Source organism: Chroicocephalus ridibundus, chromosome 11 (genome assembly GCF_963924245.1).
Source record: "Chroicocephalus ridibundus chromosome 11, bChrRid1.1, whole genome shotgun sequence".
NCBI classification, from domain to species: Eukaryota; Metazoa; Chordata; class Aves; order Charadriiformes; family Laridae; genus Chroicocephalus; species Chroicocephalus ridibundus.
In genome coordinates this window covers 13,519,940-13,546,543 of record NC_086294.1, presented here as the reverse complement: position 1 = coordinate 13,546,543, position 26,604 = coordinate 13,519,940, and the positions used below count along the sequence as shown (strand labels likewise).

The following is a 26,604-nucleotide window of genomic DNA, read 5'->3' as shown; positions in this document are numbered from 1 at the left end:
AACATATTAAGGTAATTAGGTAATAAGGGAGGAGGATGGGCTTTACTCCAAATGATGCAAATCTGCGCGGGGGGGTTTCATGGGACAGCGTGGCATCGCGTGAATTTGCAACAGATGCGTTTTGATCAAAACCAGAAGAACCTGAAAGTATGAGTCAAGGCTTTATCACGCGTGAGGCTGACTCGGGTGTTTCTGGGGGCTGCAGTAGCTGCTGGCTGTGCCCTGTCCCTCCTGCCACCCTGCCCAGCCTTTGCAGGCGGGTGCTGCTGGGGGACGGGGCTGAGCCTGGGCCGGGAGCTCGAGCGGCCAATATTCAATGCTATAAAGGAATATTGAGATCGAGCCACCTGGAGCTGGAAGGGCATCATCGGCGATGGCCAAAGCTTTGCCCAGCACGTCTCTCAGGAAGCTGGAAGTAAAGGGTGGGTGCCCCAGGTCTGTGGGGCCGTGACTGGGTTGGCAATTCTTGAGATTTTTGATCCATCAACCAACTACCCCAAGCACTGGGGGCTGCACAGACCCTGACACCTGTTTCTGCATTTCAGTTTGTTGATATTTTATTTTCTTTTATTTTATTTTTGGTAACCACAGTGTGTTTCCAGTAGCATCACAGTGAATTTCTTATGGTAGTGTTCATACCCCAGTGATGTTGTGGCTAGTTTTTCTGCATGGGAAGGGTGCGCGGGGGGGATTGCATGTGCTGGGGGGTTACAGCGGTGCGGAGGAGCTGGGGCTGAGACCATTGTTATGCACTGGTCATTGAACTAGAAAGCTCTGGGTTTTGGGGGAGGCTTGGTGGCTGAGTGGTGTACATCCAAGAAGAGCAGATTTTGGGTTTGCAGCTGGTTAAGGTGGACGAGGAAGCAAGTTTTGGGGGATCAGCTGAGAACTAGGCTCTCCTGGTCGATCCTCAAAAGCAAACACCTCATCCACATCTTGCAGCCTTCCAGTACCTAAAGGGGGCTCACAGGAAGGGTGGGGAGGGAGTCTATCAGGGAGAGTAATGATGGGATGAGGGGTAAGGGTTTCAAACTGAGGGAGGGTAGATTTAAATTGGATATTAGGAGAAAATTCTTCACTGTAAGGGTGGTGAGGCACTGGAACAGGTTGCCCAGCAAGGTTGTGGGTGCTCCATACCTGGAGGTGTTCAAGGCCAGGTTGGATGGGCCTTGGAGCAACCTGGTGTGGTGGGCAATGTCCCTGCCCAGGGCAGGGGGTGGCACTGGATGGCCTTTAAGGTCCCTTCCAGCCCAAACCATTCTGTGATTCTATCTCTGGAAAGGGGCTGTTGGCTGCAGGCTGGGCCAGGCTGCTTCAGGAGCCACTGTGGAGCTTTTCTGGAGCTGAGAGCGTCAGACGAGGGTACACATGGAAATCTCTCCTTGGCAATGCCCCTGACCTTTAGGTTTTAAAGCTTTTGGGCAATTTTGCTGTGAGAAAGCCAACTGCATACACCTTGATGTGAGAACAGGAAGAGCTTGAAAGTAATGTTTGCATACTAAAAAAAAAAAAAAAAGTCAAAGAATCAAAGCAGCAATTGAAAAAGGGAAGAAAAACACTTGAGTACATCAAATGTCTGCTCGTGTTTGATGCTCTGAGCACAAGTACGTTCTCCCTCCACCCTTCCCTTGTGTGGTTTATTAATAACCTCTGAACTTGCGCGACATGGAGAGCTCTCCAGGGCGGGGAGCTGCAGCCCAGAGCAGCTCCGGACCCCACGAGGTGAATTAACACCTGGGAAAAACCTCTAGGAGAGACTCCTCATCGGCAGCCATTGGGACGTGACGCTGGTTCCAGAGCCGGAGTTCAGCTGCAGCGCTCCCTGCAGCGCCGGGCACCCCCAGCCTGCTCCAAACCTTCGCTTAGTGCTTTATTAACGTGCGAGAGCAGAGGGTTAGAGGTCAATCCTCTGCTGCTGTAAACTGGCATGTGTAGGCGTAATATCAGCACTTGGTTGATCATGGAGTCATTTAGGTTGGAAAAGACCTTTAAGATCATTGAGTCCAAGTGTTAACCTTGCACTGCCAAATCCACCACTAACCCATGTCCCTCAGCACCACGTCTGCCCGGCTTTTAAACACCTCCATGGATGGTGACTCCACCACTTCCCTGGGCAGCCTGTTCCGATGCTTGATAGCCCTTTCAGGGAAGAAATTTTTCCCAGTATCCATCCTAAACCTCCCCTGGCGCAACTTGAGGCTGTTTCATGTACATCCAAGAGCTTGGGTACCACCATGCATGAACTTTGGGTACCATGGGGTTCAAGCTGGAGAGCTGTAGGGCTGCCAGCAAACAGAGCTTCCTGCACTTGGCAGGATGTTGTTATCGTACATCCGGAGCATGCGTCTGCTCGTGCACTAACGCCCCGCCAGTGTCGTTTCCTCCGCCTTCCCCTCTGCTTTCAAGCAGTGCAATAACTCAGCCTTGGCACATACCAGGGGCTCGGTGAAGTCCACGGTAGGATGGGGAACCCAACGTGGACTCAACAACAGCCATAAAAATGGAACAAAAATAGCTTGTCTTCAGTCCCCAAAGTGTGTACCCAGTGGGAGCTGCCTTCCCGTGGGGAAGCACTCAAATCCTTACCCTTTTAGCTCTGAAGGCGCTGAGTCTGCACTACAGAGATAGTTTTTGATGGGCTTTTGGTAAATAAGCCAGATCCCCACCTCCCAGCCTGCTCTCCCCGCCCTGGGAGCTGGCACCGTTCATAAGAAATGCTGCAACTGGCCCCGGCAGATAGGCGCGATGCCAAGACAAGATGCCTTTTGGTTGACCTAGGAAGAGTAAAAATGTTGGGCTTAGTATGGAGAAAAAAGACCTACTTGGAGGAAGTTATGAAAAAAAAAAAAAAATCACACAAATGCGCCTGTGAACTTGGCTGCTGTACAGCGGCGGTGCCGAAAATAGCTGCAAAAACCCGAGCTGCGTCGTGGTGAGCAAAGCTTGAGAGAGCTGCGGCTTCTGCCGAAGTGTGAGGAGCAGGGCGGGGGACACAGGAGGAAGGTGATGCCACATCTCATGGAGAGGGCTTGCTCTGTCCTGAGTTCACCTGCTCCAGCATCTTGCGCGTGTGAAGGTCAGCTTGCTTTTATTGGCTTGGTTGTAGACAAGTTCCAAAGGTATTTGCATGAACTTTGAAAAAAAAAAAACAACTAACAATACAAACCATAAGCAAACGAAACACATTCCCCGCAGGAAATTTTGACATAGTTACTGTGACTCAACTGATTAATATTAGCTGTATTATGTAACTGCTGGTCTCGGCGCTTTCTTCTTGTCTTGTGCCTGCACTACTGGGCATTAACAGAGATAAACGAATGGCAGGTATGAAGCTGAAAATCCAAATTTGCAGGTTTTTCAGTCACCCTTTCAATATACAACATAAGAAGGGTCTCCACTGAACCCCACTCTGGGGGCAGTCACCCACCGCGGTGCTCCTCAACACCAAAACAGAGCGGAGTGCATGGGGAAGCAGGGTTTCATCCCATGGGAACGGTCTCATTAGTGGTGATGAACATCCATGGGGTGGCACCAAGTTGTAATTAAAGGTTAAATAGATTGTGTTATAAGCAGCGTAGTCAGGTTAAGGACTCTGACCACAGAAGTGGAGTCAGGAGATGCAAAAATTACTCAGAAATGTCATGGCTTGATGGTAGCTCAGGTGGACGTGTCACAGTCAGGCTGAGCAAAAATTAAATATTTCTGTTCATTTTAACAAGACAGATATTCTTTTGTGTTTATTTTAATAAACACAACTGAAACACTTTATTTTTATTTTATATTTCTATGGGGTGATTTAAGCAAAAATTCAAATGTACTTGGGGAAATTCCCTTCTGATCTAAGTCATGTTTTCTGAGACGAAAGCGCTGTGATGACAAAGTGCCAAACAACTCACATTTCAACATTTGTTTTAGTTATTTGAGACAAACAATGCTCTGCACATGGAAGTATTTGATTTCATCTTGTTTCGTGATGTAACGGAGTGATCCCTGCATGCCCATATGCTTGTTATTGCCGGTTGGCTGGTGGTGGCTGGGTGCAAGGTGCAGGTGACAGATGCCATGAGAGCGATGCCAGTTTCTATGACATCCCATTAGCTACCTAAACAAGTAGGACTGCCACCAGCCACTGCTGTTGTACAGGGAAATTCAGCCTAAACGTGGTCTGAAGCCCTGTAAATACAGAGTACAACTGCAGCTCCTTCTCAGGACGACGCATGAGTCAATCCCAGCCCAACGTAAGGGGCTGAGAAGCGATCAAGCTGCTCCAAAGGCTTGTCCTGAAGTTTACATCAGCTATTTCCACCTTTCTCTTTAGCGGCTGTGCCTTTTGTTACTGGCAGAGTAACTACTCCAACTAGCCAAAAAAAATAAAATATCTAAATATAGTCTTTGAAACTGTTTACCCTCTGACTGAGGAAAGTCCATCTGCTGTTGTGAGCCATTTTCACAGGTAATACAGCTCAAAGTCTTGGAGGCTGTCCTTGAAACGGCCGTCACACTGGCTTTCATCTCTAAACATTTTGTGTAGGTAAATAAGTTGTGAAATAGGAATATGGGCAATTCTGATGTAGAGGACAACAGGAGGAGGAGCTGGGCTGAGGAACCCAAGGAACGTGTGTGCACTGTAGGACCTCGGTGTTCCTGCATGGAAGATACGTGTGAAGGTGTCCTGAAAGTGGTACCATCCCTTTGGATTTATAGACCTTGTTTAAACGGGTGGCGGATGCACCTGGTTGTGGCTGCACGGGAAATACTGGTAAGGAAAGAGACCTTAAAGAAGGGGTTGCCTTTTTATGCCACTTGTCGAAATCATTATTCCGACATCACCAACTAGAGGCTTTGCAAGAATTTGTTCTTTCATTTTTCCAGTATGATTCTGTCTCATGGTTGTCGCTTATCAATATTGTTGAAGGAGTTTTGCATCATGCAAAGGGCCTGTTTTGCATTGGAGGGGGAACGTCCAGCTGGCTGTTGACAGGATACCATTAAGCATTTTTGTTGGACTCGATGATCTTTTGGTTGGACTTGATGATCTTAAAGGTCCTTTCCAACCATGAAGATTCTATGATTCTAAGCAGTGTCTTCACCACTGTTAAAAAAAATAATCTGAAATACGTATCAAATACGAAGTTTTTAGAGGACCAGAACAATCTGACTTACTGCTTGTTATTTACATGCCCTTTTCCAGAGAGTGAAAATGCCGGAAATAAAGGAGAGGAGCTACTTTGCTGAATTGCCATCAGTTTTACAGATTGAATTTCAAATTTGTAGAAATCTGCCCCGGGAAGCGGCCACTGGCGAAGCTGGGGGCTCGTCCGTCCAGCTGGTGTCACAGGGAGCAGCCGAAGCTGGAACCAGCTCCCGACGTGTTCACAGTCTGGTGGCTCACCAGGACTTTGGATCGAGACGTCAGACTCAAGTCAATGGGTTTTGGGAGACGCACCTGTGGCCGCATGGACTATCTTTAATAGCGTCTGTCGGTCAGGAGCTGGTCCGTCTGCCCGGTCGTGTCAGCGGTCCCATGTGCTGGAGAGGATGCAGGTATGAGACTGGGCTGTTCCTCCATCAAATAAAACACTTTAAATCAAGTTCTTTGCATAGGCTAAAAAAAGAAAATAAAAAATTTGATTACGGGAGATGAGCAGCGCAGGTGCTCAGAGACTGTCGCTAAGCTGTCTGGGAGGTGGTGGGGAGAGTTTCTGCATCATTCCCCTGTTCTGTCTCATTGCGTTTTGGATTGGCCCCCCACGTAAACACTGCAGTTAGATCAGCTGTTGGACTTCTTCCGTCCTGCTCCTCCAACACGCACGGGCAGACATTGCTGAGCAAGAAAAAAAAATTGTAATTGTTTTTTTAATGTGCAAGATAACAGGACATGAAGACTTGCAGCTGTAATGTGTAATATTTATTTCAAGCCTATTGATTTATTTGTTCAGTTTTATATTTGTATCTGGATTAGCATTTGACCTCTGCTTCGTACAGCTGTTCTTCAAAGTATGAGTTTTTCATCGTGGTAATGCAGAACTTCATGGCTCTGTACAACAGAATTTAGAAATGTATCACAAATAAGTGGTATTTTCAAGTGGCCATTCATCGTCACAGTATTTGTCTTGAAATAAGGACAGGCTTTTGGATTCTGATGTTATTTTTTAGCACTGATATAATCTTAATTACACCACTTAAATTAATTCTTACTTATATGACAAAAAACCAGGCTCATTTTATCCAGAATGATAGAATGGTTTATTCAGTCAGCAAGGAGTCTCAGGGTAATACAGATTTATCTTCTTTTGCAAGAGGATGATAAATTTGATGGATCTGATCTTGCGGTCATGAAGATTAGTCCATCTGATGTGACACAGAGCTGTTGGAGCCCTGTACTAGAAGGGTTGTTTCAAGGCCAAGACCTCTCTGCAGATGCTGCGCAGGAATGGTGACTTCTGCCCTTAAATGTCAGGCTCTTCTCTAGTTCTGCTTCCCACGCCAGACATGGCTCACGTGGAGATGTTGCACGCTTCAAGAGCTCAAAAGGGAAAAATTCAGATTTGGTCTTGAGCTTGGACGATGCCAGTGGTAGATCCAAGACTGAAACCACCAGGAGATCAGGTCTTACCTTCCCGCGGGAATGCTTCTGGCTCATTTCGTATTAGAGCACGTTTCTTTTCTGGTGGTTGTCAACAAGATCCTGGAGTCCACCATCAACTTGACTTAAGGGTTAGGTCAGGAGTCCTCTGTGTGTCCATCAGCTCCCACCGGCAGGAAGAGAGCCCAGCACAGCCATCCACAGCAGTGAGGGGAAGCAAAGAGACCTCAGCAACAAAAGTAATTGCATAAATTATCTGCTTTCCACGGAAGTTGTCCATGGTTTTTGTGATTTGTGGAAAACTGCTTTGCTCCTCTTCTGATCCAAACCACTTTTTCTATGCTTTTCAGACAAAGTTTTCCGGTTTTCTGCTGAAGAAAGCTAGGTATCATTTGTGCTGGGTTGTTGTTTTTTTTTTTTCCTTTTGAGGCAAAGCGAAAATTTCTTTCGCATCGGCTATTTTTCCTCCGCAAGCGCCCTCGTTTTCCTGAGCCCTTTTACTGTCCCTCCTTTGTTAGGGGACAGAATCATTCCAGTGGTGACTTAGATCTGTTTATTTTGTGAGAAAATGCGAATTATTGCTCAGGAGACTGCTCCTTTTGTGTTTTCCCCCGGTAGATCTTCGTTCCCGGGCTCAGTGGGTTTCCCCTGTGGACCTTCATCCTCTCCTGGCTGCATGGAGCGTTACGGGCTCGGGGATGGAGTGTGAAGAGGGGAAACTCTCTGTGCATGGCCCGAGTGTCGGGAGATGCTGCATCTGCCCCGCTCCTGCCCAGCCCAGCATCCTCTGCGACTTTGGAGCAAATCCCTCGGTCCCTTTGCATTTCTGTACCCAGCCGCCCTCCTCCGGGGGAATCGCAGCTTCCTTACTTGGGGGTGGAACTTCGGGCTTCCGTGGTGGATTCGCACGTCGCAGCGGAGCTGGGCTGTGCGAGGGGAAGCAGCTTGTGGGAAAGGTACGAGCCAGAGAAATAAGCGGTGCTTCGAAAAAGCTGCCGCAGACTCTGAGCAAGCTGAGGAGGGGAGTTCCTGAGATGGAACTGCATGAAACCTCAGGAGCCGCTGTGCGGACGGGCACCCGGAGCGGTGCTGCTGGGGGGCGCAGCTTCTGGGAGGGACTCGGGGTTTGGGAGACACCATCTCTGTGCCCTCATCTCTGACACACCAGCCCTCGCATTTATTTAAAAGCATGTCTGGGTGCTGCACCCTGTGAAGCGTGTCTGGGAAATAATCACCCAGAGGCTGGAGCTTATCCCCGTGTCCGTCTCTCAGATCTTCAGCAGCACACAACTCCCCAGCGTGGTTCATATTTCTCATTATACACAACTTGCTTGGATTTTATTGCTCAGGTAGCCATAAACTCTAGAGCTTCAGCTACCTCCTCGCCAGCAGCGAGCCCTGCATTAGTCACTTCACACTTCGTGGTGCTCCGGGCCATCGCCCAGGACAAGGCGTGGGCAGCCTGCGAGTCCCAGTGCGGTCAGACACTGGTCCTGGTTACACACTGGATGGTGTGTGAGGTCTGTCCTCCAGGTGCTTGAACATCGTCATGGGGAAAGCAGATCTTAGACAGTTAAAGCACCTCAAGACAGTGCAGGAGATGAGGAATGGGGGCAGTTATTTTCCATGGTGAGCTGGGTAGGCTGGAATGGATAAAATTTAGGGAAGCAAAGACTGTGGCAAGGACTCCCACAGCTGTTGGTGGAGGGTTACAAAATTTTAGGGTCCCTGATCTAAGTTTTCATTTTCCAGTCAGACTGGAAGGAGAGAATTTTTGTCTTGGAGGTGACCTTGGGGTAGGAGCATTAGAAAAATGCAGTTCTCCGTCTTCACGTCTTGCCGTGCTGAAGCTTTTTGCAAGGCAGACCCTGCATTCCGTCCCACACGGGTTGGGTCCTGCAGTGAGGAAGACGATGGTGCTTCCCCAGCGGAAGGGAATATGGCCGGAATAAGGTTGTGAGACGGGAGGGTGGTTGGCAGGGTGTTGCCAGACCTGTCAGCGGCTGCTTCAGCAACAGAGCAACAGTGTTTGCAGAAGAGCTTTGTAAAATATACCAAAGGTAACACGCTGCCAGCTGTCTTGATGCCAGTGTTGTAAAAACATATATATATGTATGTATGTGTGTGTTATGGATAGATAGATAGACAGACAGACAGATAGATGTACACACCCGTAACACTTGCAGGGAGAATAGATATCAGGATGTGAAGATCTGAATACACTTTGGCAAAGAAGGAACACTTTTTATAAGGTGAACTAGATATAAAGTAATATTCAATATATTAACATTTTCCCTTCCCTTTCAGCGCTTGATACATGGTTTATACCCAGAAGAGGCATGGGATGAAGCCATGGGAAACCTCCGCCGTGGAAGTGGTGGTGGTTTCTGGTGGAGCGGCGGTCGATGGTCCGCACACCCAGCAGCTCCAGGGCTCCCCACCAGTGACTGGGCAACGGCCAACCGGGTGTCCAACATGAGATGGGGACACCATGGGGGAAAGTGGAAGAAAGACGGTTGAGTTAGTCCTGAATCTGAATTCAGGTTCACAGCCACGTGCTTTGCAACTGTTATAGATAAAGATCTTCATTTTGGCATTTCTTGTGCGTTCTGGAGCCAGAACTCGGCCTGTTTCTGCTCTGTGTAAGAGCTTTGGGAACGCTGGCGTGCCAGGTGTGTATTTTTAGGTCACTTCCAGAGAAGTGGATTCATTTCGATGGAACCAGCCAATGCCTTGGCACTCAGACATGTTGTGATGGGGATGGAGGACGGTTTCCACCGGGAGGTTTTGACCTCGCTCGCACGTGTGTTACTGCTTGATTTATCTTCACTGACGCTCAGACTCGGACCCTACCACGATCATTGTCAGACCATCTCTGGATTTCAGTGGCCAAATGCTTAAAAACAGGAGCCCCCAGCAAGGGCTTCCTCTGCCTAACACTAAAACAAAGACCAACCTGGGCTGAACTAATTCGATCCCTCTCTTCAGAAGGTCTCTTTGCTTTCCTGGAACCACCTGGTTTGTTAGAAATGGGGCTTTTGCATGTATTAGGAATGTAGAGCTCTCATTCCCACAGGCACGTGGGGACGTGGCGGAATGAATGTGCATGTTGTATCTTGGTAAGGTAGTCTTCTGGGGTTGTCAGGCTTTTTGAAGGAGGTTTGAAACAGGGACCAGTTTTACCTCAGACGAGGCCCTGGGTCCTCACTTAACGAACTGTGCAACTCCATATACATTTCTCAACCTACGATATAGTACATTTAAATCTCCTCAAAGATGTTGGCAGGATTCATTTCTCCTGTGTACATGTAACATATTTGTTCATCTGTGCCATTGTACAGCTCCTTTCAAACTGAATTTTATACTAGAATAGAGCAAAAGTTGAATTTAAGATATGAAACTGGAGGAGACCATATTTCATACTGCATAAAATGCACCTCTGGAATTCTCAGTTCTCCTTTTCTGCAGTATTACTAATGCCTTTATAAAGTATCATGGCTGATGAGATTTAAAAAAAAAAAAAAAGAAAAGAAAAGAAAAAAGAAAAAAAAACACCCTGCGGCTTTGGATTTATTCACTTCAAGTTTGTGGTTAATATTTCCCAGGCTGCTTCGAGGTGAGTGTGAGTTCAGTCCTCGCGGCGCTGCCTCACCAGTCTCCGCTGCCGTTTCTAAATGACTCTGATAAAAGACTGTGAAAAGTGGACCTGTGGTAAATTGCATCATCCTCGCTATGCGTTTTAAGATGGGGACACGCCACGAGCTGCATATCCGGGTCACGCTTGGCCTCCCCCCGCTCTCCTCCGCCTCAGCCCAGCCCAGGGTGGGTGCCAACCCTCTGCCTGAATTAACTGGGTAATTAATTGCAAATTAATTATGTAACCGTGTGGCTCTAGCCGTGCCCCTCTCCTCTTTGCAGTAGGAGTTTGGCAGCAGCTGGTGCTGATGGAGATGCTGGATTTCTCTCTGGTGGCAGATGAAGCGGCTGTGGTGGGGGGGAGCCCCCAGCCCCCATGCACGGGACCCCGTCACCCACAAGTGTGGGACCCGTCTGAGCCCAGGGTGCCCAGAACAGCCCTCCAGCCTCTCGCTGCCTCTGCTCAGAGCTGTGCAACCGCCCTTTAAACCCCTTTCTTTCCAAAACGCAAAGAGCTTTTTCCCTCTGAATCTTTGAGAGGCTTTACTTTAACCGCATTAAACTTTGTTGCCAAAATCCAAAGAAGTTGGAGAGGGAGCAGCCGATAGGTGAGAATATGGGTGACAAATTGCTGCTGAAGAAATGCTTGCAATTCAAAAGCCTCTCCATGCGCGTCTTTAAATGATGTACATCGCTGTGGGTTCTCTCCATGCGCGTCTTTAAATGATGTACATCGCTGTGGGTTACACGGGGAAGAAGCGGGGAGTCCCTGCTGGGCAGAGTTAGGTTAGGAATCAAAGCAAGCCCGGTCTCAGGGTACAGCCAGGGCTGTCCCTGCTGCCTCTTGCAGGCAGCTGGTTGTTGTGGTGCTGGGGTATATCGATGTGTTTTCTTGTATGTAAATATAAGCAAGCAGAAACACAAACCCTCCCCTGTACGTGGCTGGTCTGGAACAAACCCACACAACCACGCATTGTGAGGGAGGTAACGCAGATGCTGCAGCCACGACAAGTGCTCGCAGGCTGCTGCGCTGGCTTGTGCTGTCCCCGCGGGCACGAGTCTGGGGTTACGCTATTCTGGGGGTGCCCTGTGGGCCCCATGAGCAGACCTGAGGTGCATCCGCATCCCGGGGCACCTCCTGGTGCTTTAGGCGTGGGTCGGGTACCTATGGATAGGAGTTGGGTGCTCATTTGCACCGTGACTTCTGCAACGCCCCCTGCATCCATCTGCCTCTTGGCACCAAACTGCAACGTGTCCCCCGGGCCTGCAGTGCCCTTTACTCTGCACCGGTGTCGCGGGCGAAGTGATTAACTTCACTTGTAAGGAGAGTAGTGGTGAAATATTTATTAACATAAAACAGTGATTTAACAAAGTTAGTAGTGAATGGGACAGTGTTCTATGAGTTTCGATGCCAGGGTATGCTTGATTATTTACTGCATAGAGGCCAGGGCCAGACACGCCGTCAGGGAGACCCTCCTGTTGGGTCGCGAGGTTCAGAAAGGACCCCCTGGCTTTCTAAACTCCTTCTCAGAGAGGAGTCTAGGCTGGATCCAGTCCTAGTCCCAGACTTGGTCAGCGGTTTATGTCTAAAGGATTATATATGCGCAATCAATCCTTTATATCGCTTAGCTAAGATTTCAAAGTTTAGCGTGCTATTAGTCACTTACCGAGAATCTGTTGCGGCAAGGAATGTCTCAACCTCGAGGAGTAGAACCTTAAGCAAGCGTCCCCACTCAAGGGGAGATCCTGGCGTGCAGCCCGCTGCCGTGCAGGAGAGCTCCAAGGGCTCTTGGGCTGTCCACTATTTATGGAGTAAGATAATTGACCTGTAGTCATATTCGCATGGGAACGAGATACCTAGGTTCCCACTCCAGACAGTGTTTTGATTATGTTGCCAGCCATCCCCCATAGTTCAAGTGCAACTCATCACGACTCCCGCTGATGGCCATGGCTCGAGCAGGAGCCGCGTGGGGGAAAAGGGGAGAGCACACCGCCACAGCCTTGCTTCTATCATTACACTTTCTTTTACTAATCCGAAATAGTTCTTAAAACCTAGTACAAGTTACAGATTGCTTTGTTTTCAGTATTTTCTCTCCTGGGTAGAAAACAAGTAAAGTTTGGCAGTGGTAGAATCATAGAATCATGGAATTGCCTGGGTTGGAAGGGACCTTTCAGATCATCAAGTCCAACCATCAACCTAACACTGACAAAAACCCCCACTAACCCACGTCCCTCAGCACCACGTCTGCCCGGCTTTTAAATACCTCCAGGGATGGCAATTCCACCACTTCCCTGGGCAGCCCGTTCCAGTGCTTGATAACCCTTTCAGGGAAGATATTTTCCTAATACCCATCCTAAACCTCCCCTGGCTCACCTTGAGGCCGTTTCCTCTTGTCCCATCGCCTGTTCCTTGGGAGAAGAGACCGACCCGCCCTGGCTACACCCTCCTTTCAGGGAGCTGTAGAGAGCGAGGTCTCCCCTCGGCCTCCTTTTCTCCAGATTTTACAACCAAGAGGTTACTTTCCCTATTGCAGTTTTTGTACAGGAGGGGAAATGGTATCTTAAACAAGAAGTGCCCCGTGAATCAGCCCCCACACGATGGTGTGTTTCCATGGGCACCCTGACACCCTTGGACACCTGGCGCTGGCCCGGACCTCTCGCTTTGCCACTCATCGTAAAGCTGGAGTGACCTTGCGTGAAAGGAGGTGCCTGGATGTGAAACCAGCTGAGGAATATCCTGGCCACTTCTCTTTTCCCATCAGTAGATGTTGCTTCAGTTCCCATTTCCTCACACTGCCTCTGTCATTGGCTTCAGGCCCTTTTCACCAGTTGCTTATCAAGGGCTTCTGAGCCTTGGACCAAGACATACTTTAAATGAAATCTATTCTAAATATAGATTAAATAGAAATATAGATCAAATATAGATTTAAATATAGATTAAAATAGAAATCTATTTTAAATATAAATATAAAAGCTATTTTAAATTAAATCTTTGATGTTCCTATTGCTTTTTTGTCTTCAAATGGGCATTTATAATCCTTTCTACAAAATCTTTCCCTCCTTTAAGACTGCAAGCAATACAAGCTAGAGTAAGATATTTACACTGTGCGATCTGCTGTGCTCTGGCCATGGAAATAATCCCTGTCCTCCTCTCCTCTTGCCTACACCCGACTTTTCCCCACTCTTCCTTTTAGCTAGCCCCTTCTGCCAGCTTTCTCTTCTATCAAACCTTGTGCCACCTCCCTGTCCTTTAATATTAAAGCAAAACGGACACCAATTTGAATCTCAAATACCCTGTAAAATTTGCCCGTCTCAGGTCATTAGAAAATTGCGCGGATACCTGGCAGTGACTCAGACTGGAGCCGGCCCAGTCGCGCTCCCGTCATCCCAGCGCTATATTGCTGCTTCTGCAAGTTTGTGAGGTTTTGCATATTTAATTAATTCTGGTTCCACCACTGTGCCCAGGGGCCTCATTTTCCACCAGGGATGGTGCTGCCATTTTGGGCTCATAGCGCACAATGGTGAGGAGGGAGGAGGAAAGTGGTTTTTCTGGTGGTGCAAGTTGCGCCCAGGGTCTGGGTGTTAATTCTTGCTCCTACGATGCTTGTGCTTTCCCTGCCGCAGGCTCTTAGACCGAACGCTCCCTGTAGCTGTACAGAAAATAACCCAGTTCAGTGTTGATTTTGGCCAGGAGCCTTAGTATTGCTTCAACGTAAAAATTCAGTAAGAATTTGCTTGTTTCTGAGAGAGCCTTCATCAGGCGCTACCAGAGAGGAGCAGATTCAGCCCTGACCGCCCAGGGCTGGTCCCTCCCCACCCCGGACATTTCCGTGCCCCACCGCCAGCGCTGGGGCACCATCACCAAAGCTCCTCTCATCAACCAGCTTCTGCGCTGCGCTGCTTTGCCCCCCGATGGTAAAGCAGGTGGGAAATCAGGAGGAAAGATGAGGCTGGGGCTTTGGGACCTGGCTCTGGAGGGTGCTCGGCTGGTCCCACGGCAGCAACAGCCTGGTGAGGAGCAACTGTCCCAAAACCCCCTGACCTTTGCAGCTATTATTTTCAGAGCTGTAAGGAAAAGGAAATAGGAAGTAGAGCTGCCGTAATGCATTTTTTTTTTGTACAGCTGCTGGGTTCTGGTATGATCCAGCATGTTGCTGTTTACCTTGCGACTGGTTTTTGTGTCCGTTGGTATTTGAATGTTGTAATCGGCAGCTGGAGCTCTTCACTGGAGCTGGAGTGTCCAGCTTTGGAGTCCTCAGCACAAGAAGGACACGGAGCTGTTGGAGCGGGGCCAGAGGAGGCCCCGGAGATGCTGGGAGGGCTGGAGCCCCTCTGCTGTGAGGACAGGCTGAGAGAGCTGGGGGGGTTCAGCCTGGAGAAGAGAAGGCTCCGGGGGGACCTTGGAGCCCCTTCCAGTCCCTCAAGGGGCTCCAGGAAAGCTGGGGAGGGACTCTGGATCAGGGAGGGGAGCCATGGGATGAGAGGGATCAGGTTTTAACTGAAAGGGGAGATTTAGATGAGATATTGGGAAGAAATTCTTTGCTGTGAGGGTGGTGAGCCCCTGGCCCAGGTTGCCCAGAGAAGCTGTGGCTGCCCCATCCCTGGAGGGGTTCAAGGCCAGGTTGGACGGGGCTTGGAGCAACCTGGTCTGGTGGGAGGTGTCCCTGCCCAGGGCAGGGAGTGGAACAAGGTGATCTTTAAGGTCCTTTCCAACTGTAACCATTCTGTGATTCCATGATTCACCTGAGCTCAGCAGTCTGCCACAGGCGGGGTTTTCCATGGGGCAGTTTCGGCAGGGGCATGTGGCGGTGGCTGCATCCTGCCATCAGCAAGGGCTTTGTGGTGCTGATGTCTAGCACAGGGAGGGAGGGAGGGAGGGAAGGAGCCAGGAGGTCCATTGGCCCATTTATCAGCCAGCAAAGCCCCAGCCGTGGGCTGAGCCCCTGCTGCAGCCCATCAGCTCTTCTGCACCAGGGACTCTGAGGCTGTTTGACATTTTTATTGCTTCTTACTGAAGTGGTGGAGAGAACTGAGGAGTGCAATCCCGATGTGGGGATGCACTGGTTTGCTGATGTCCTGGGGTTAGAGAGGAGACCCCAGGCTAATTTACTGGGACATTGCATTGAGAAATAAGGGCAGGTAAACTACAGAGTCTGGGATTTAATAACTCTTGATCTGGGGTTTCTAACACCTATTTTAGGGATATATCTAAGGAAGTTTGCATCTTGTTGTTTGAACTACACGTGGCTTAAAACTGCTGCAGTCATTCTTGGGTTTAATTCCATTTTACCCTCAGAAGATTAGTAAATAAACAGTCATTTCCCTGCAGTGGGTGCTGTGGGCCATCATCGGCTGGCATAAATCGAAACGATTGAAGAGCATTACTGGGTGCCCTGAAATGGAGAGGGAAACGAGGAAAACATTACTGGTGGAGCTGAGTGCACAGATGTGTCTCTAGCACATTAAGCGTGTTGCATTGTAAGACAAAATGAAACTGTTTCTTCCTTTTTTATTTTTTCATTCATAGACAGAAGCCAAATTCTACCGGCTCTAGGCTTTCCTCTTCTATTTTTTTACTCAATATTTCTGGGTTTTCCTCTCTTTCTTTCACTGCACCTGTTCTTTTCTTTGTTTCCACTGTACAGGACACTTCTGTGGATATTTCTCCTGTCCTCTGGATGGGGGCCTGAGGGCAGCTCATGTCTGCCCCTGTATGAATGGGAATGTCATTCAAACAAGGGAAGAAATTCCAAGGCACCGAATGCCTCTTCCTAACCCGTCTATGCCAATTGCCCTCCGCTCCTACATACTTCAGTAAGAAACGAGGAGTTTTCTACTGTGGCTTATTCTAGTAATAACGTGCATTAAAAGTGCATTCAGAGGAGTTACCCGCATTGTGTGGAGGGCAAGGGATCTCTTGTGCTTTAGTTTTCTGCATCTGGGTTATTTAGTTTGAGAGGCTTCCTGAGGAACTAAAAGCACTTTGTGCAGGGCTGCAATAACACCAAAGCCCGGGGCAGGCAGGGCTTCTCAAGACTCAGAATTGCTGGCTGTGCTCTCCCAGTGTCCCTCTGGGGACAGAAAGAGTGTGACCAGAGGGACCTCTTTGTCTTCCAGCAGCAGCACCGCCAGCCCGGGAAGGTTATTCCCCATTCCAGTTTAGTGAAAGCTTTTGGTCTGATGTTTCTTGGTTGGGGGAGGGCAGATTTCTTGTTACTGATGATTCAGCTTTCCTCTGATAGTAAGTTTAGAGTCCTTTTTTTTTGGAGCTTGATAAAGCAAATATTAAGGCAGCACCCCGGTGCATAGAACGCCATCACTAGTGTGAAAGACTTAGGTGGAAATGCCATGTAAAGTGGATTCGGCTCTGCTGTTGGAGCTGATGTAGGTGGTTTCACCTGGGAGCTTTATGCTTCTGCACTTCTGTGCAGCAGAGAAACAGCAGACAAGGGAGGGAACAGCCACCAGCAGCTCTGTTTCTATGGCTGTGAGGTGTGGGAGAAGAGACTTACTACCAGAACTTATCTGAAACATAATCAAAACTTGACAAGAAAAGAGCTCTTCTGAAAGCGTGGTCTGGAAGCCAGCTGCTGATTGAATAATGATGATAAACAGATGGTAAATCAGTGCACTCAGCAGGAGGAGAATGCAAAGAGCTTCTGGTGAGCTGCACCACCTGTGATGATCTGCTTGCAGTTAGAAGAACACAGCAGAGCGGGCTTGAAGGATGATTCATGTGGGAAGGGAGGGCTCTAGTTCAACCTCCTGCTCAGGCACAAGATCAGACCAAGTTGCCCTGGGCTGTTTTGACTCCTGGAAACCTCCAGGGATGGAAACCTCTTAAGGATGGAAACCTCCCAGGTGACCTGTCCCGCTGCTGGACTGTCCTTGCAGGTAAAAACACCCCCTGATACCCAGGCTGAACCTCTCATTTCAGTTTTTCTCTCTTGTGCTCCTGCTGTGCACCCTCGAAAGAGGCTGGCTCCACTTTCTCGACAAGCCCCCAGCAGGAGGGTGCTATGAGCCCCCCCAAAACCTCCCTTCCAGCAGAACAACCCCACTTCCCCTCCTCTCACAGGAGGGGCTCTCTGCCCCTGGCTGGCCTGGTGGCTTCAAGGTTTTTGGGCTTATTGCTCCAGTTTGTCAAGAGCTTTCTTGTGCTGGGGGGGAACACGACTCAAAAGGGGGTGCAGTGTTCCAGGTGTGACCTGCTGGGTGGAGGGGGTAATCCCTTCCTTCCATCTGCTGCATGTGCTTCTGTTCGTGTGTATCGATGCGGAGCCTGTGTGACTGGAGGCGTGAGAGGGAGGTGAGCTGGTGCTCTGCGGTGGAGAGCGGAGCAGGGGAAGTGCCGAACTGGGGCATAAATATCAGACACACCGAGTGCTGTGTCCTCGTGACCGCAGCAGGTAGGGCCAGACCTGTCCCGTTCCCCCCACGGCACGAACCCTCCCTGACACCAGCCATCAGCCTTTCCTCTCTGCTGCCTGCAAGTGCTGTGTGTAGTGTTGGTGAAGCATATTTTTAGGTGACAATATATAACATGCGGCTTTTGCACAGGAGACCTCCCAGGAGCTCCTGGGGGTAGGGGGTTACCATGCAAAGCCAATGCTCTCCAAGCATGGAGATCTGTCTTCTCACTTTGACTGCACGGGGCCTGTTGGCCCCAGGCAATGGTATCTGCTTCTGGCGTATGGGCTTGGTAGGGTAATCGATGAGCGTCTGGAGGGATAAGAGCAGAAATAAATGCGTATGATCAGCGGGCCAGACCCACGGGGCCATGAGTAATGGTCGAGTCGCTACTCACCTGGTTGGTGAGATGTGGAGTGGAAGGAAAGGATAAAACCATATTAGCTGTGGGGAAAAGAGGATAGCCGAGGAAGCAAGTCCTTGGTTCTTCAGGTATGGCCTTACCTGCTGCTCACAGGCACTTCTGCTGCCACTGCAACCCTCCTGCTGCAGCAGCATCAGGCGCACACCCCAGTCGGGCATGCCGTGGAAACGCTTCCATAGAAAGTGGTTTAGACTGCAGCTACGCCGGCTGTGCGAGCATTCGTACTGCCGCCTCCCCAAGCAAGACTGGGAGTTTTCAATTACAGAATCACAAACAGCCACACAGGACGCGCCCTGATTTATGCATTAAATACCAGGAAAGGCTTAAGTTCTGTTTGTCACTTAGCAGATGGTGACGGTTGCTCCAGCATGTGAAATATTTCATGCCTGATACCTCAATTCAGGAAACAGTGGTTTGCGCAGCAGAGGTGCAGGAGGCAGCAAGCTGTTATCGAGTATAACATTAGCCTTTTCCGTAGTTTTCTTGATCTTGAGTTTGTTTTCCAGAGCAGAAAGCTGTCCTGGGCCCTGCCCAGAGGGCACTGGTGTACCTCAGGTGGCACCTGCAGGCCCAGGGTACCCGCAGTGGGGGACACGTCCCAAATGCCAGGTTCTCGAGAGTTTTGTTGGCTTTTTGACACCATAGTGAGTTCGTTTTCCTGCAGGGCTGGGCTCGCGTCCTGCAGACCTCGGTGGCCAAGGTTCCTGTTCCTCAGACACAAGGTGCCTGAGGTTTGCTGAACCGCAGCGAGTTCATTGTGAAACTGTGCCACCGGTGTGTCTTCAGCCGCCCCTGGGTTGTTTGTGATTCTGTAAAGCGGGGCGAAGCCAATCCCTTCCAGGCCCTTACCAAGAAGTCAGGGGGCAGGGGCAGGGCTGGGTGGATGCTGTGCCCACCCCAGGGCCGGGAGGGCATCAGTGGGTTTCCCGTGCCATCCTCTCGGCTTCCAGGGGAGAACCGTGGTAGGGACAACACCTGGGTCCTCTGTCTTGCAGCTCACCAAGTCCTGCACTGAAAGCAAAGCAAAACAAAACAAGCTGGAAGACCAGCGTCTTCCTCTTTGCCTTTACAAGGGCCGTGTGGAAAAGTCATGGGAATGACTCCTCAGCTCAAGAAGGACATGGACCTGTTGGAACAGGTCCGGTGGAGGGCCACAAAGGTGATTGGAGGGCTGGAGCCCCTCTGCTGTGAGGACAGGCTGAGAGAGTTGGTTGGGGGGGTTCAGCCTGGAGAAGAGAAGGCTCCGGGGAGACCTTGGAGCCCCTTCCAGTCCCTCAAGGGGCTCCAGGAAAGCTGGGGAGCGACTCTGGATCAGGGAGGGGAGCCATGGGATGAGAGGGATCAGGTTTTAACTGAAAGAGGGGAGATTTAGATGAGAGATTGGGAAGGAATTCTCTGCTGTGAGGGTGGTGAGCCCCTGGCCCAGGTTGCCCAGAGAAGCTGTGGCTGCCCCATCCCTGGAGGTGTTCAAGGCCAGGTTGGACGGGGCTTGGAGCAACTTGGTGTGGTGGGAGGTGTCCCTGCCCAGGGCAGGGGGTGGCACTGGGTGGGCTTTAAGGTCCCTTCCAACCCAAACCATTCTGTGACTCTATGATGGAGCGTCTCCTTCCAGCCAAGGCCCCCAGGGAAGCTGGAGCACAGTCCCCTGGCATGGCAGCTCCCGCCACTTCTTTCTGCAGTTGCAGAGACCTTCTGATTTGTAAAGTGTGGGTTTGGCAAATGCTGGAAACCCTGGAGAGTTGAGCCGGGGCTCTCTGCAGGTGGGCTTCAGCCAGCCCTTTGGAATGGCCAGCGATGCAGAATCCCCGCAGCAGCCAGGCAGTGAAATGCAGCTGGTTGCTGAAGGTGGCACCGCAGGGTGCAGGATCGTGCTGGGGCTCAGCAGGGAAATGCCCCTGCTGCAATGTGAGCCCCACCACCTTTAAACACGGCATCGTGTTCTGAACTGTGGGGATGAACCCAGCAGCAAACAGGATCCCTGAATTAAGGCCTAAATATTAGGCAGCTGGGCAAGGGTATAACCTAGGTGGGTCCAAGCATTTTAAAATCAATGGAAAAAACTTCTGTTGTCATTAGCTCAAAGGGAAGCTAACATTAAGTCAGCTAAGAAAGGGCAGTTTCAGTAATAGTGCCTTAATTTAAGACGCCACCAATCTGAAATCTGGTCAGTCACAAGATGTAAACTAAAAATAGGTCCAAGAACATACCCATTAATTGCTATGGGCTTTTTACATCCTCTTCCTCTTCTTGATGATTGCCTTCCTCTCCCTGCCTCGTGGAGAAGCAGCCACGCAATGAGAGAAGCTGCCTGGGAACTGCCCGTGCGGCGGCGGTGAGCGGAGCTGGTTTGGACCATTCCTCTTGCCCAGCCTGGTGGCATTCCGCACAGCAGCAGGGAAGCAGCACGTTTCTGATGCAGCTGTTTGTCGTAGAACTTTTGCAACCCTGGTGGTTCAGATAATATTTTGTCGGCAACTTCTAAGATGCTTTTGCTGTGGCTCCGGATGCAGCTGTTGATTGTTGGTGTGAGCTTGATGGAAGTTATCCATTAGTAAATACAAACTACATGAGATGTCTTGATGTGATGCAGCTTGTGCGGGGGCTTTGCCACGCAGCCTGGGGCGATGCAGCCATCGCGTGAGCACTGGGCAATGGAAGCACGGCTTTGCCACGGTCCCCAGTCCCACCGGGAGCTGGAACCTCACCGTGGGGTGAGGGTGGGAGGCGCGTGGGTCTGTGGGGCAGAGCAAACGGTGGGGTGAATCACTCGCGCCGAGGCAGGTGGCCCTGGGAACATCTGTCCCTGGCCTTCCAGAAGCGTGGGGAGCTGGAGCCGCCCCAGCCAGGCTCTTCCGAAGCTGTTGGCAGAGGATTGCCCTGGGCAGGAATGGCAGCTGCTGGCTATCCTGCTGAATTATTATTTCCGTGCGAAACGTAGAGATGCTAACATGGTTCACTTGCTGATTTGAAACAATGCCACTGGTGATCTATGTCATCTCCCTCCAGAGTTTTTAAAAAATATCCTAAACCAAAAGAAATTTACCAGCCACAAGGCTGGGAACAGGCCAGCGCAGTCCCTCCGCGCTCTGCTCCCTCTGCTTTCTTCAGCAGTACAGTTGGTGAAAACAAAGTTGTACCTGTCTGGACTTGGCTTCTCAATGAATTTTTTTTTCTGCCTGAAGACTGTTGGTGAAAACTTTATAGTATTTAGCTCATGACAAAACAAACTTAGTGAAATGTATTCTTGCAGCGCAGACATTAAAACCGGGCACGTTCAGTGTTTGTGCCTGTGGTTGGCCTGCGTCTTGTTATTTAATAGCCCTCCTTGCAAATAGCTAATATGCGTAATGCTTCTGCTGGATTCATTTTGAATTAGGGCCAGCATCCTGATGCTGTTTTCTGTCATCAATTCTCCATCCCATCCCTGCTAAAGCACCGCATGCGTTGAGAGGAGCAAAACCCCCACAGACTTTCCGGTTGCCCAGAGCTGCCCAGACGACTACCCCTGGCTCCTCCCAGCAAAACCTGCCTTTTAGCCGCTCCCTTGCTTTTGTGTCTTTTACCATTGTTCCACGTAAACACAGAAAACAAAGTCCTTCCCTCTCCCAGTGGCAGGCGAGGCAGCTGTTTCTGCCATGGCAGTCGCGTGGAGCTGACGAGGTTGAATTCCCCGGGAAGGTGCCCAGAAGCCATCGTGCATCTCAGCTTGCCCCGGCGTTTCTGCACGTTGGTGCTGTGGCCATGTGCCCATGGCGCGGTCACGTGGCGGGGGAGTGATGCGCAAGAGGCAGGAGCGCTGATTTGAAGTGTGAAATTTCCTATACTGAAATAGGTTGTGAGCTCGTGTGCGACAGCTGAGCATCCGCCGCGCAGGATGCTTGTGTTGTAGGAGTAATGCACGGTGTTGCCATTCTGGCCCGGGAGCTGGGTGCCGCTTGCCAGGGGAGAGCCACTGGCAACCTGACATGCCGCTGGCTCGGCCTTCTCCTCCCTGCAGCCTTTTGTCGGCTGAGGAGACAGCAGAGGTGGGGCTGTGACAGCATCTCGCCCCTAACCCCGCCTGCTGTCCCTCGCCGGCAGGTGACAGTGGCCGCACCCAGCCGTGCCCAGGCTGGCCAGGTACCCACTGTCAGGCTCTCCAAAGGTTTCAAAGTGAAGTTTCTATATGAATCATGAGTGAAGTGAACAGGGTGGATCATCCTGAAGCTTGAAGAGGCTGAGAGGGTTGTCAAGCATTGGAACAGGCTGCCCAGGGAAGTAGTGGAACCACCGTCCCTGGAGGTATTTAAAAGCCGGGCAGACGTGGTGCTGAGGGACATGGGTTAGTGATGGTTTTTGCCAGTGTTAGGTTGATGGTTGGACTCGATGATCTGAAAGGTCCCTTCAAACCAAGACGATTCTATGATTCTAAGAGAGCCCGAGCGCTGTCAGAGGGCAGGGAGAGAGGCAGGGGCCGCGCTCCTCTTTGCTCCCTGCAGACTGGATTCCTTATGCCTGGAAAACCGACAACCGTTGTCCAATGCCTATTCCATCCATGCATCTGTCCTGACTTTGTTTACCAGCCTTATATACCAGAAGGGACGATTCACTGCCTTTGTGTTCATGCAGAGGCCACCCCTGGTGACTTCTGGCACCTGGGTGCCGTGGTGGGTGGGTGATGGGATCTGCTCCCTGGCCTGCATCGTCTCCTAGCCCTGTGGCTACAGATCGTCCTGGCCACCCCATCCTCCTGGTTACTCCTGTCGTGCTGCCTGTGATTTGGCACCACTCTTCGCCCTGGTCAGTGGGGCAGTTGCTGGAATGAGCGTATGATTCTCCCTGCCTGGCAGCCCCAAATCCTTAATACCATGGTTTGACATCCAACTGGTGACCAAATCTATCTGCCAGCAGGATGAGCTGGTTTTCCAGCTTGGGTTCGTGTGGCCCTTAGGCGTGTTCCGCTCGGTGGCAGTGCACGCCATGCTCCTGTTTAAGCTCTGAAAAGGGCCATGGGAAGCTTTCCCCGACCCTTCCCAGCTGCTGGGACAGCATGGTCGCCCGCAGCCCAGCACGGCAGGGACCCGCGCGGGCTGGATTCGCATCCTGGCGTTATCAGAACAGTAAGAGCAAAGGTTGGAGAGGAGGGAGGTAGCATGCAGATAGCTTGACCTGCACGTACCGTGCTGCCTGCATGAGCGCGCTTTTATTATTGCCTCATTTCTTTTGCATGCGGGAAGGCTGGGGAGAGAGGGGGGTGAATTTGATAGAGAGAGAAATATTGAAGGGGATGGAAAAATGTGGGAGGAAAAGGAGCTCTGAAGGACGATGCTGTGGTGGAAGAGGGTATGGAGTGGACTGAAGCACTTGGTGTAGGAGAAAGCACAACTTGGATATAATTCCTCTATGAAAATGTGACTTTCCTCCCTTTCCCACTGTCTAGGGAAGCTTTGCCCTCATCTAAGACCTAAACCTGACTTTTGTACAGACAACACTTCTTCCCTTGGCCCTCGAGAGCCTCTGGGAGAGGTTTCAGTCCTGCAGAAGTTTCTGCCCTTGCTTTGTTTGTACAAACACGGGGGGAGAAATGGACCCTTGGGGAACTTGAGAGGAGGAATGAGCCAGCACAACAGCAGAGAAATAACGTTTGCAGTCCAAGACGCTCAGTTGCTATCTAAGCAATAGTTTGCCTTTGCACCACAAACAAATATTATACTATTTTTTGCAGTTATAAATCCATACCTTTGGTCTGAAGCACTGCTAATCCTGACACCGCAAATCATGTGACTGCCTGGAAATGCGTCCAATTATCAGGATTCAATCACCATGGCAAATAAAGGTGAAACTATAATTGCAGGCGCCGCTGCCTGCTGGGCAAAGCTCACGCAAGGTGCCACCGCTCTGGGCAACCAAGAGCAAAAGGCTGGTTTGGTGCTGAGCCGCTCACAGGTTGCTCCTAATGAGCGATTAAACGATGAGCAATGTGCTGAGTGGACCACAGGGGAGGAAGTTACCTTCCCCTTCTAATTATGGAAATGCATCTTGACAAGGCGTTTGGACAAAGATCGGAGGGGGGAAAAGCAACAACTCTTTATTTATAGGTGAAGGGTTTTCACTGGGAAAAGCTGCACTTAACAGCTGTGTGCTGTCCCTGCCTCTGCAGCGCTGCAAATCTCCTGTTGGCATGACGCAAGGTCTGTCTTCTTCATGCAGCTGCTGCAGCAGCAGAGTCTGTGCCTGAGTCACTGCAGGGCTCTCCCAGGCTGGGGCTGTGGGGCTGTTTCCGAGGCTGTCCTATTATTTTCAGGAGGTTTTGCCCCGTTGACAGCTTGAAGCTCTGAAACTAAGTAGGGAGAATTTTGGATTTGTTTTTTCAAATGGTTTCGAGGTTTGTGGGTGAGCGGCTGGCAGTGATGGTGGTGGGAGCGTGGCGCGGGTGATGGCCCGCCTGCCAAGCCTGCAGCATCAGCTCCACTCGTTTCCCAAATGAGCGCAGGTTACACGACGACTCCTTTTTGTTTTCCACCACAGAGAGGTGAACTGTCTTTATTTTTACAGCAGTTGCATTGCCTATACATCTTTCTCACTGTCACGCGAAGTTCATAGCACAAGAAAGAGCCGCTTTGCCCTTCAAGCCCTGCCCAGAAAGACTCCCCTTTTATTCCTTTGTCTGGGTTTGGCAGAGGTGAGCTTTCCCAGTGACCTGCTCTCCTAGTATGGAATTTCTTCCCAGCTGAAAGTAGCTGTGAGCATCTCAAAGGTGAAAACAACCCTTATTCCAACACAGGAAAGCCAGCTGAAGTTTATGAAGAGCTCAATTAGGATAGGCAAGTTCAGAAGAAGCCAATGTCAAGGTTTTAAAACTGTTTTAATTGCAGGAAGTTTATCCTGAAGAGCTCGTGAGGCTCCTCTGGGTACAAGCAGCCTAAAGGCCGCCTCAGTTCGCACTGGGAGAAGAAATGGAGCTTCTACAAATCCCACCTGCCCTGGAGGTGATGGAGGAGCTGGTGAGGCACTGAGCTGGCGCAGTGGTTTTGGCACTTGCAGCCCGCCCGAGCTGCAGAGCATCACTCTGTTCGTTCTCCTTCCCCCTCCCAAAAAGTTCAAAACAACAAAACTAGCAACAAAATACTTTGAAGTTGGCAGTTATTCACCCAGCGAAGAAACCGGACGGATAAACTCCACCCGATCCTGTGATTTCACCACTTTTCACTGGGAGAACACCCCAGGTGCAGTCGGTCACGCAGGTTCCTTGGCAGGTGAGGAAGGGAAGCGGCTCCTCTGTCCCGGTAAAAACACTCGGAGCGTGTCTGTGGTCCCTGGGTGTGAGGCACAACCTGCTGTTTTCTGCTGTCCCTAAGTCTTGGGCAAACCTCTTATCTGAGGAAATTTTGGTGCTGGGTTGTTTTGTTTCTTTTTGTTTTGTTGTGTTTTTTTTTTTTAATCTGAGCATAAATGTGAAAAACTTGCTCTTTTTAACGCATGAACGGGCAAATTAATCTCTACTTTATTTTTAGCACTGTTTGCATCATAGAAAGTTCCCCTTCTCTCTCCCCTGCCCCCTAACCTCCCCCTGTGTGTGACAAACTTGCAGCGGATCCTAAACAAAACCAATTTCCTCTGGCGATGCTGATGACACCGAGATGCTGTCCCTCCCTAGGGTGGCTCTGGGTCCAGCAGCCCCGTGCTCTCCCTGGCAGTAGCCAGGGCACAAAGCGGGTCTGGTGGGTGATTTCTTGGCACAAAACGTTCCTGCTCCAGATGATGGGGGGGGGTGGCCGTGCAGGATTTTAGGTGGGTGTGATCCCAGGCAGCCCTGGTACTCGGGGGGGGTTCCTGGCTGGCTGGATCCTTTCCCGGAAGCTGGACCCTCGGGGTGAGATACCCTGCCGGGGAGTGTGACCACGGCGGGGGGACAGCAAGGCCATCACTGCCACCCACACAGAGCCAGGATGGGGCTGTAGGAAGCTGCTCTCTGCCTGGTGCTGCTTGCAGTGCCCACTTTGGGTTGTCCCCGAGATCGGGCCAGTTCGTGATGAACAGGTGCTGTGGGAGCCCTGCCCAGGCTCCCCCTCCCCGGACTGCCCCTCCACCCCCGCTGTAGCCACAGCTTTTTTTTTTTCCCCTCTTCCCTGGGTAAACCCAAATGTGTCCCCACGTGTCTGCAGGTTGAGTCGCAGCAGAGCCTGTGCCAAAGGCAGTAGGAAATGTCTGCTTTGTCCCTCTGGGTTGGGTCTTCCTCTTCTGCAGCCTGCTATTCTCCTCGGTCCTCCCTCGCTCAGTGAATTAAGTTATTCCCCAAAGGCTTTGTTCCCTACGGGGGCTTTCCAGGCAGTGTCAGATGCTGGTGGCCGCAGCTGGAGACACATTGCGTCAGCCACTCTTGTCTCTGTCTCCCACCCCAGACATCAGACCTTTGCAGCCTGAGTATGGCAAATGAATAAAATACGGGGGGGAAACAAGCTTGCTTTCTCCTTTTGCCTTCTGAATTGTGCATGTGCTCTTTTTAGGCAAACCTGAGATATTACCTGCTCTAGGTGGAGCTGCTTTGGCAGGGGGTCAGACTAGATGA

General features: G+C 50.5%; 1 protein-coding gene across 1 annotated transcript in view; it reads left to right on the top strand.

The window, feature by feature from the left end:
- Positions 1 to 13,077, top strand: part of LOC134522142 (uncharacterized) — a 31,310-nt gene extending 18,233 nt beyond the window's left edge. Inside the window, exons 3-5 of the mRNA XM_063349455.1 lie at positions 5,275 to 5,544; positions 7,205 to 7,542; positions 8,894 to 13,077. Coding sequence (XP_063205525.1) covers positions 5,275 to 5,544; positions 7,205 to 7,542; positions 8,894 to 8,900 — 615 coding nt within the window. The 3' untranslated portion in view covers positions 8,901 to 13,077. The remainder of the gene's footprint in view (positions 1 to 5,274; positions 5,545 to 7,204; positions 7,543 to 8,893) is intronic.
- Positions 13,078 to 26,604: the final 13,527 nt, after the last annotated feature.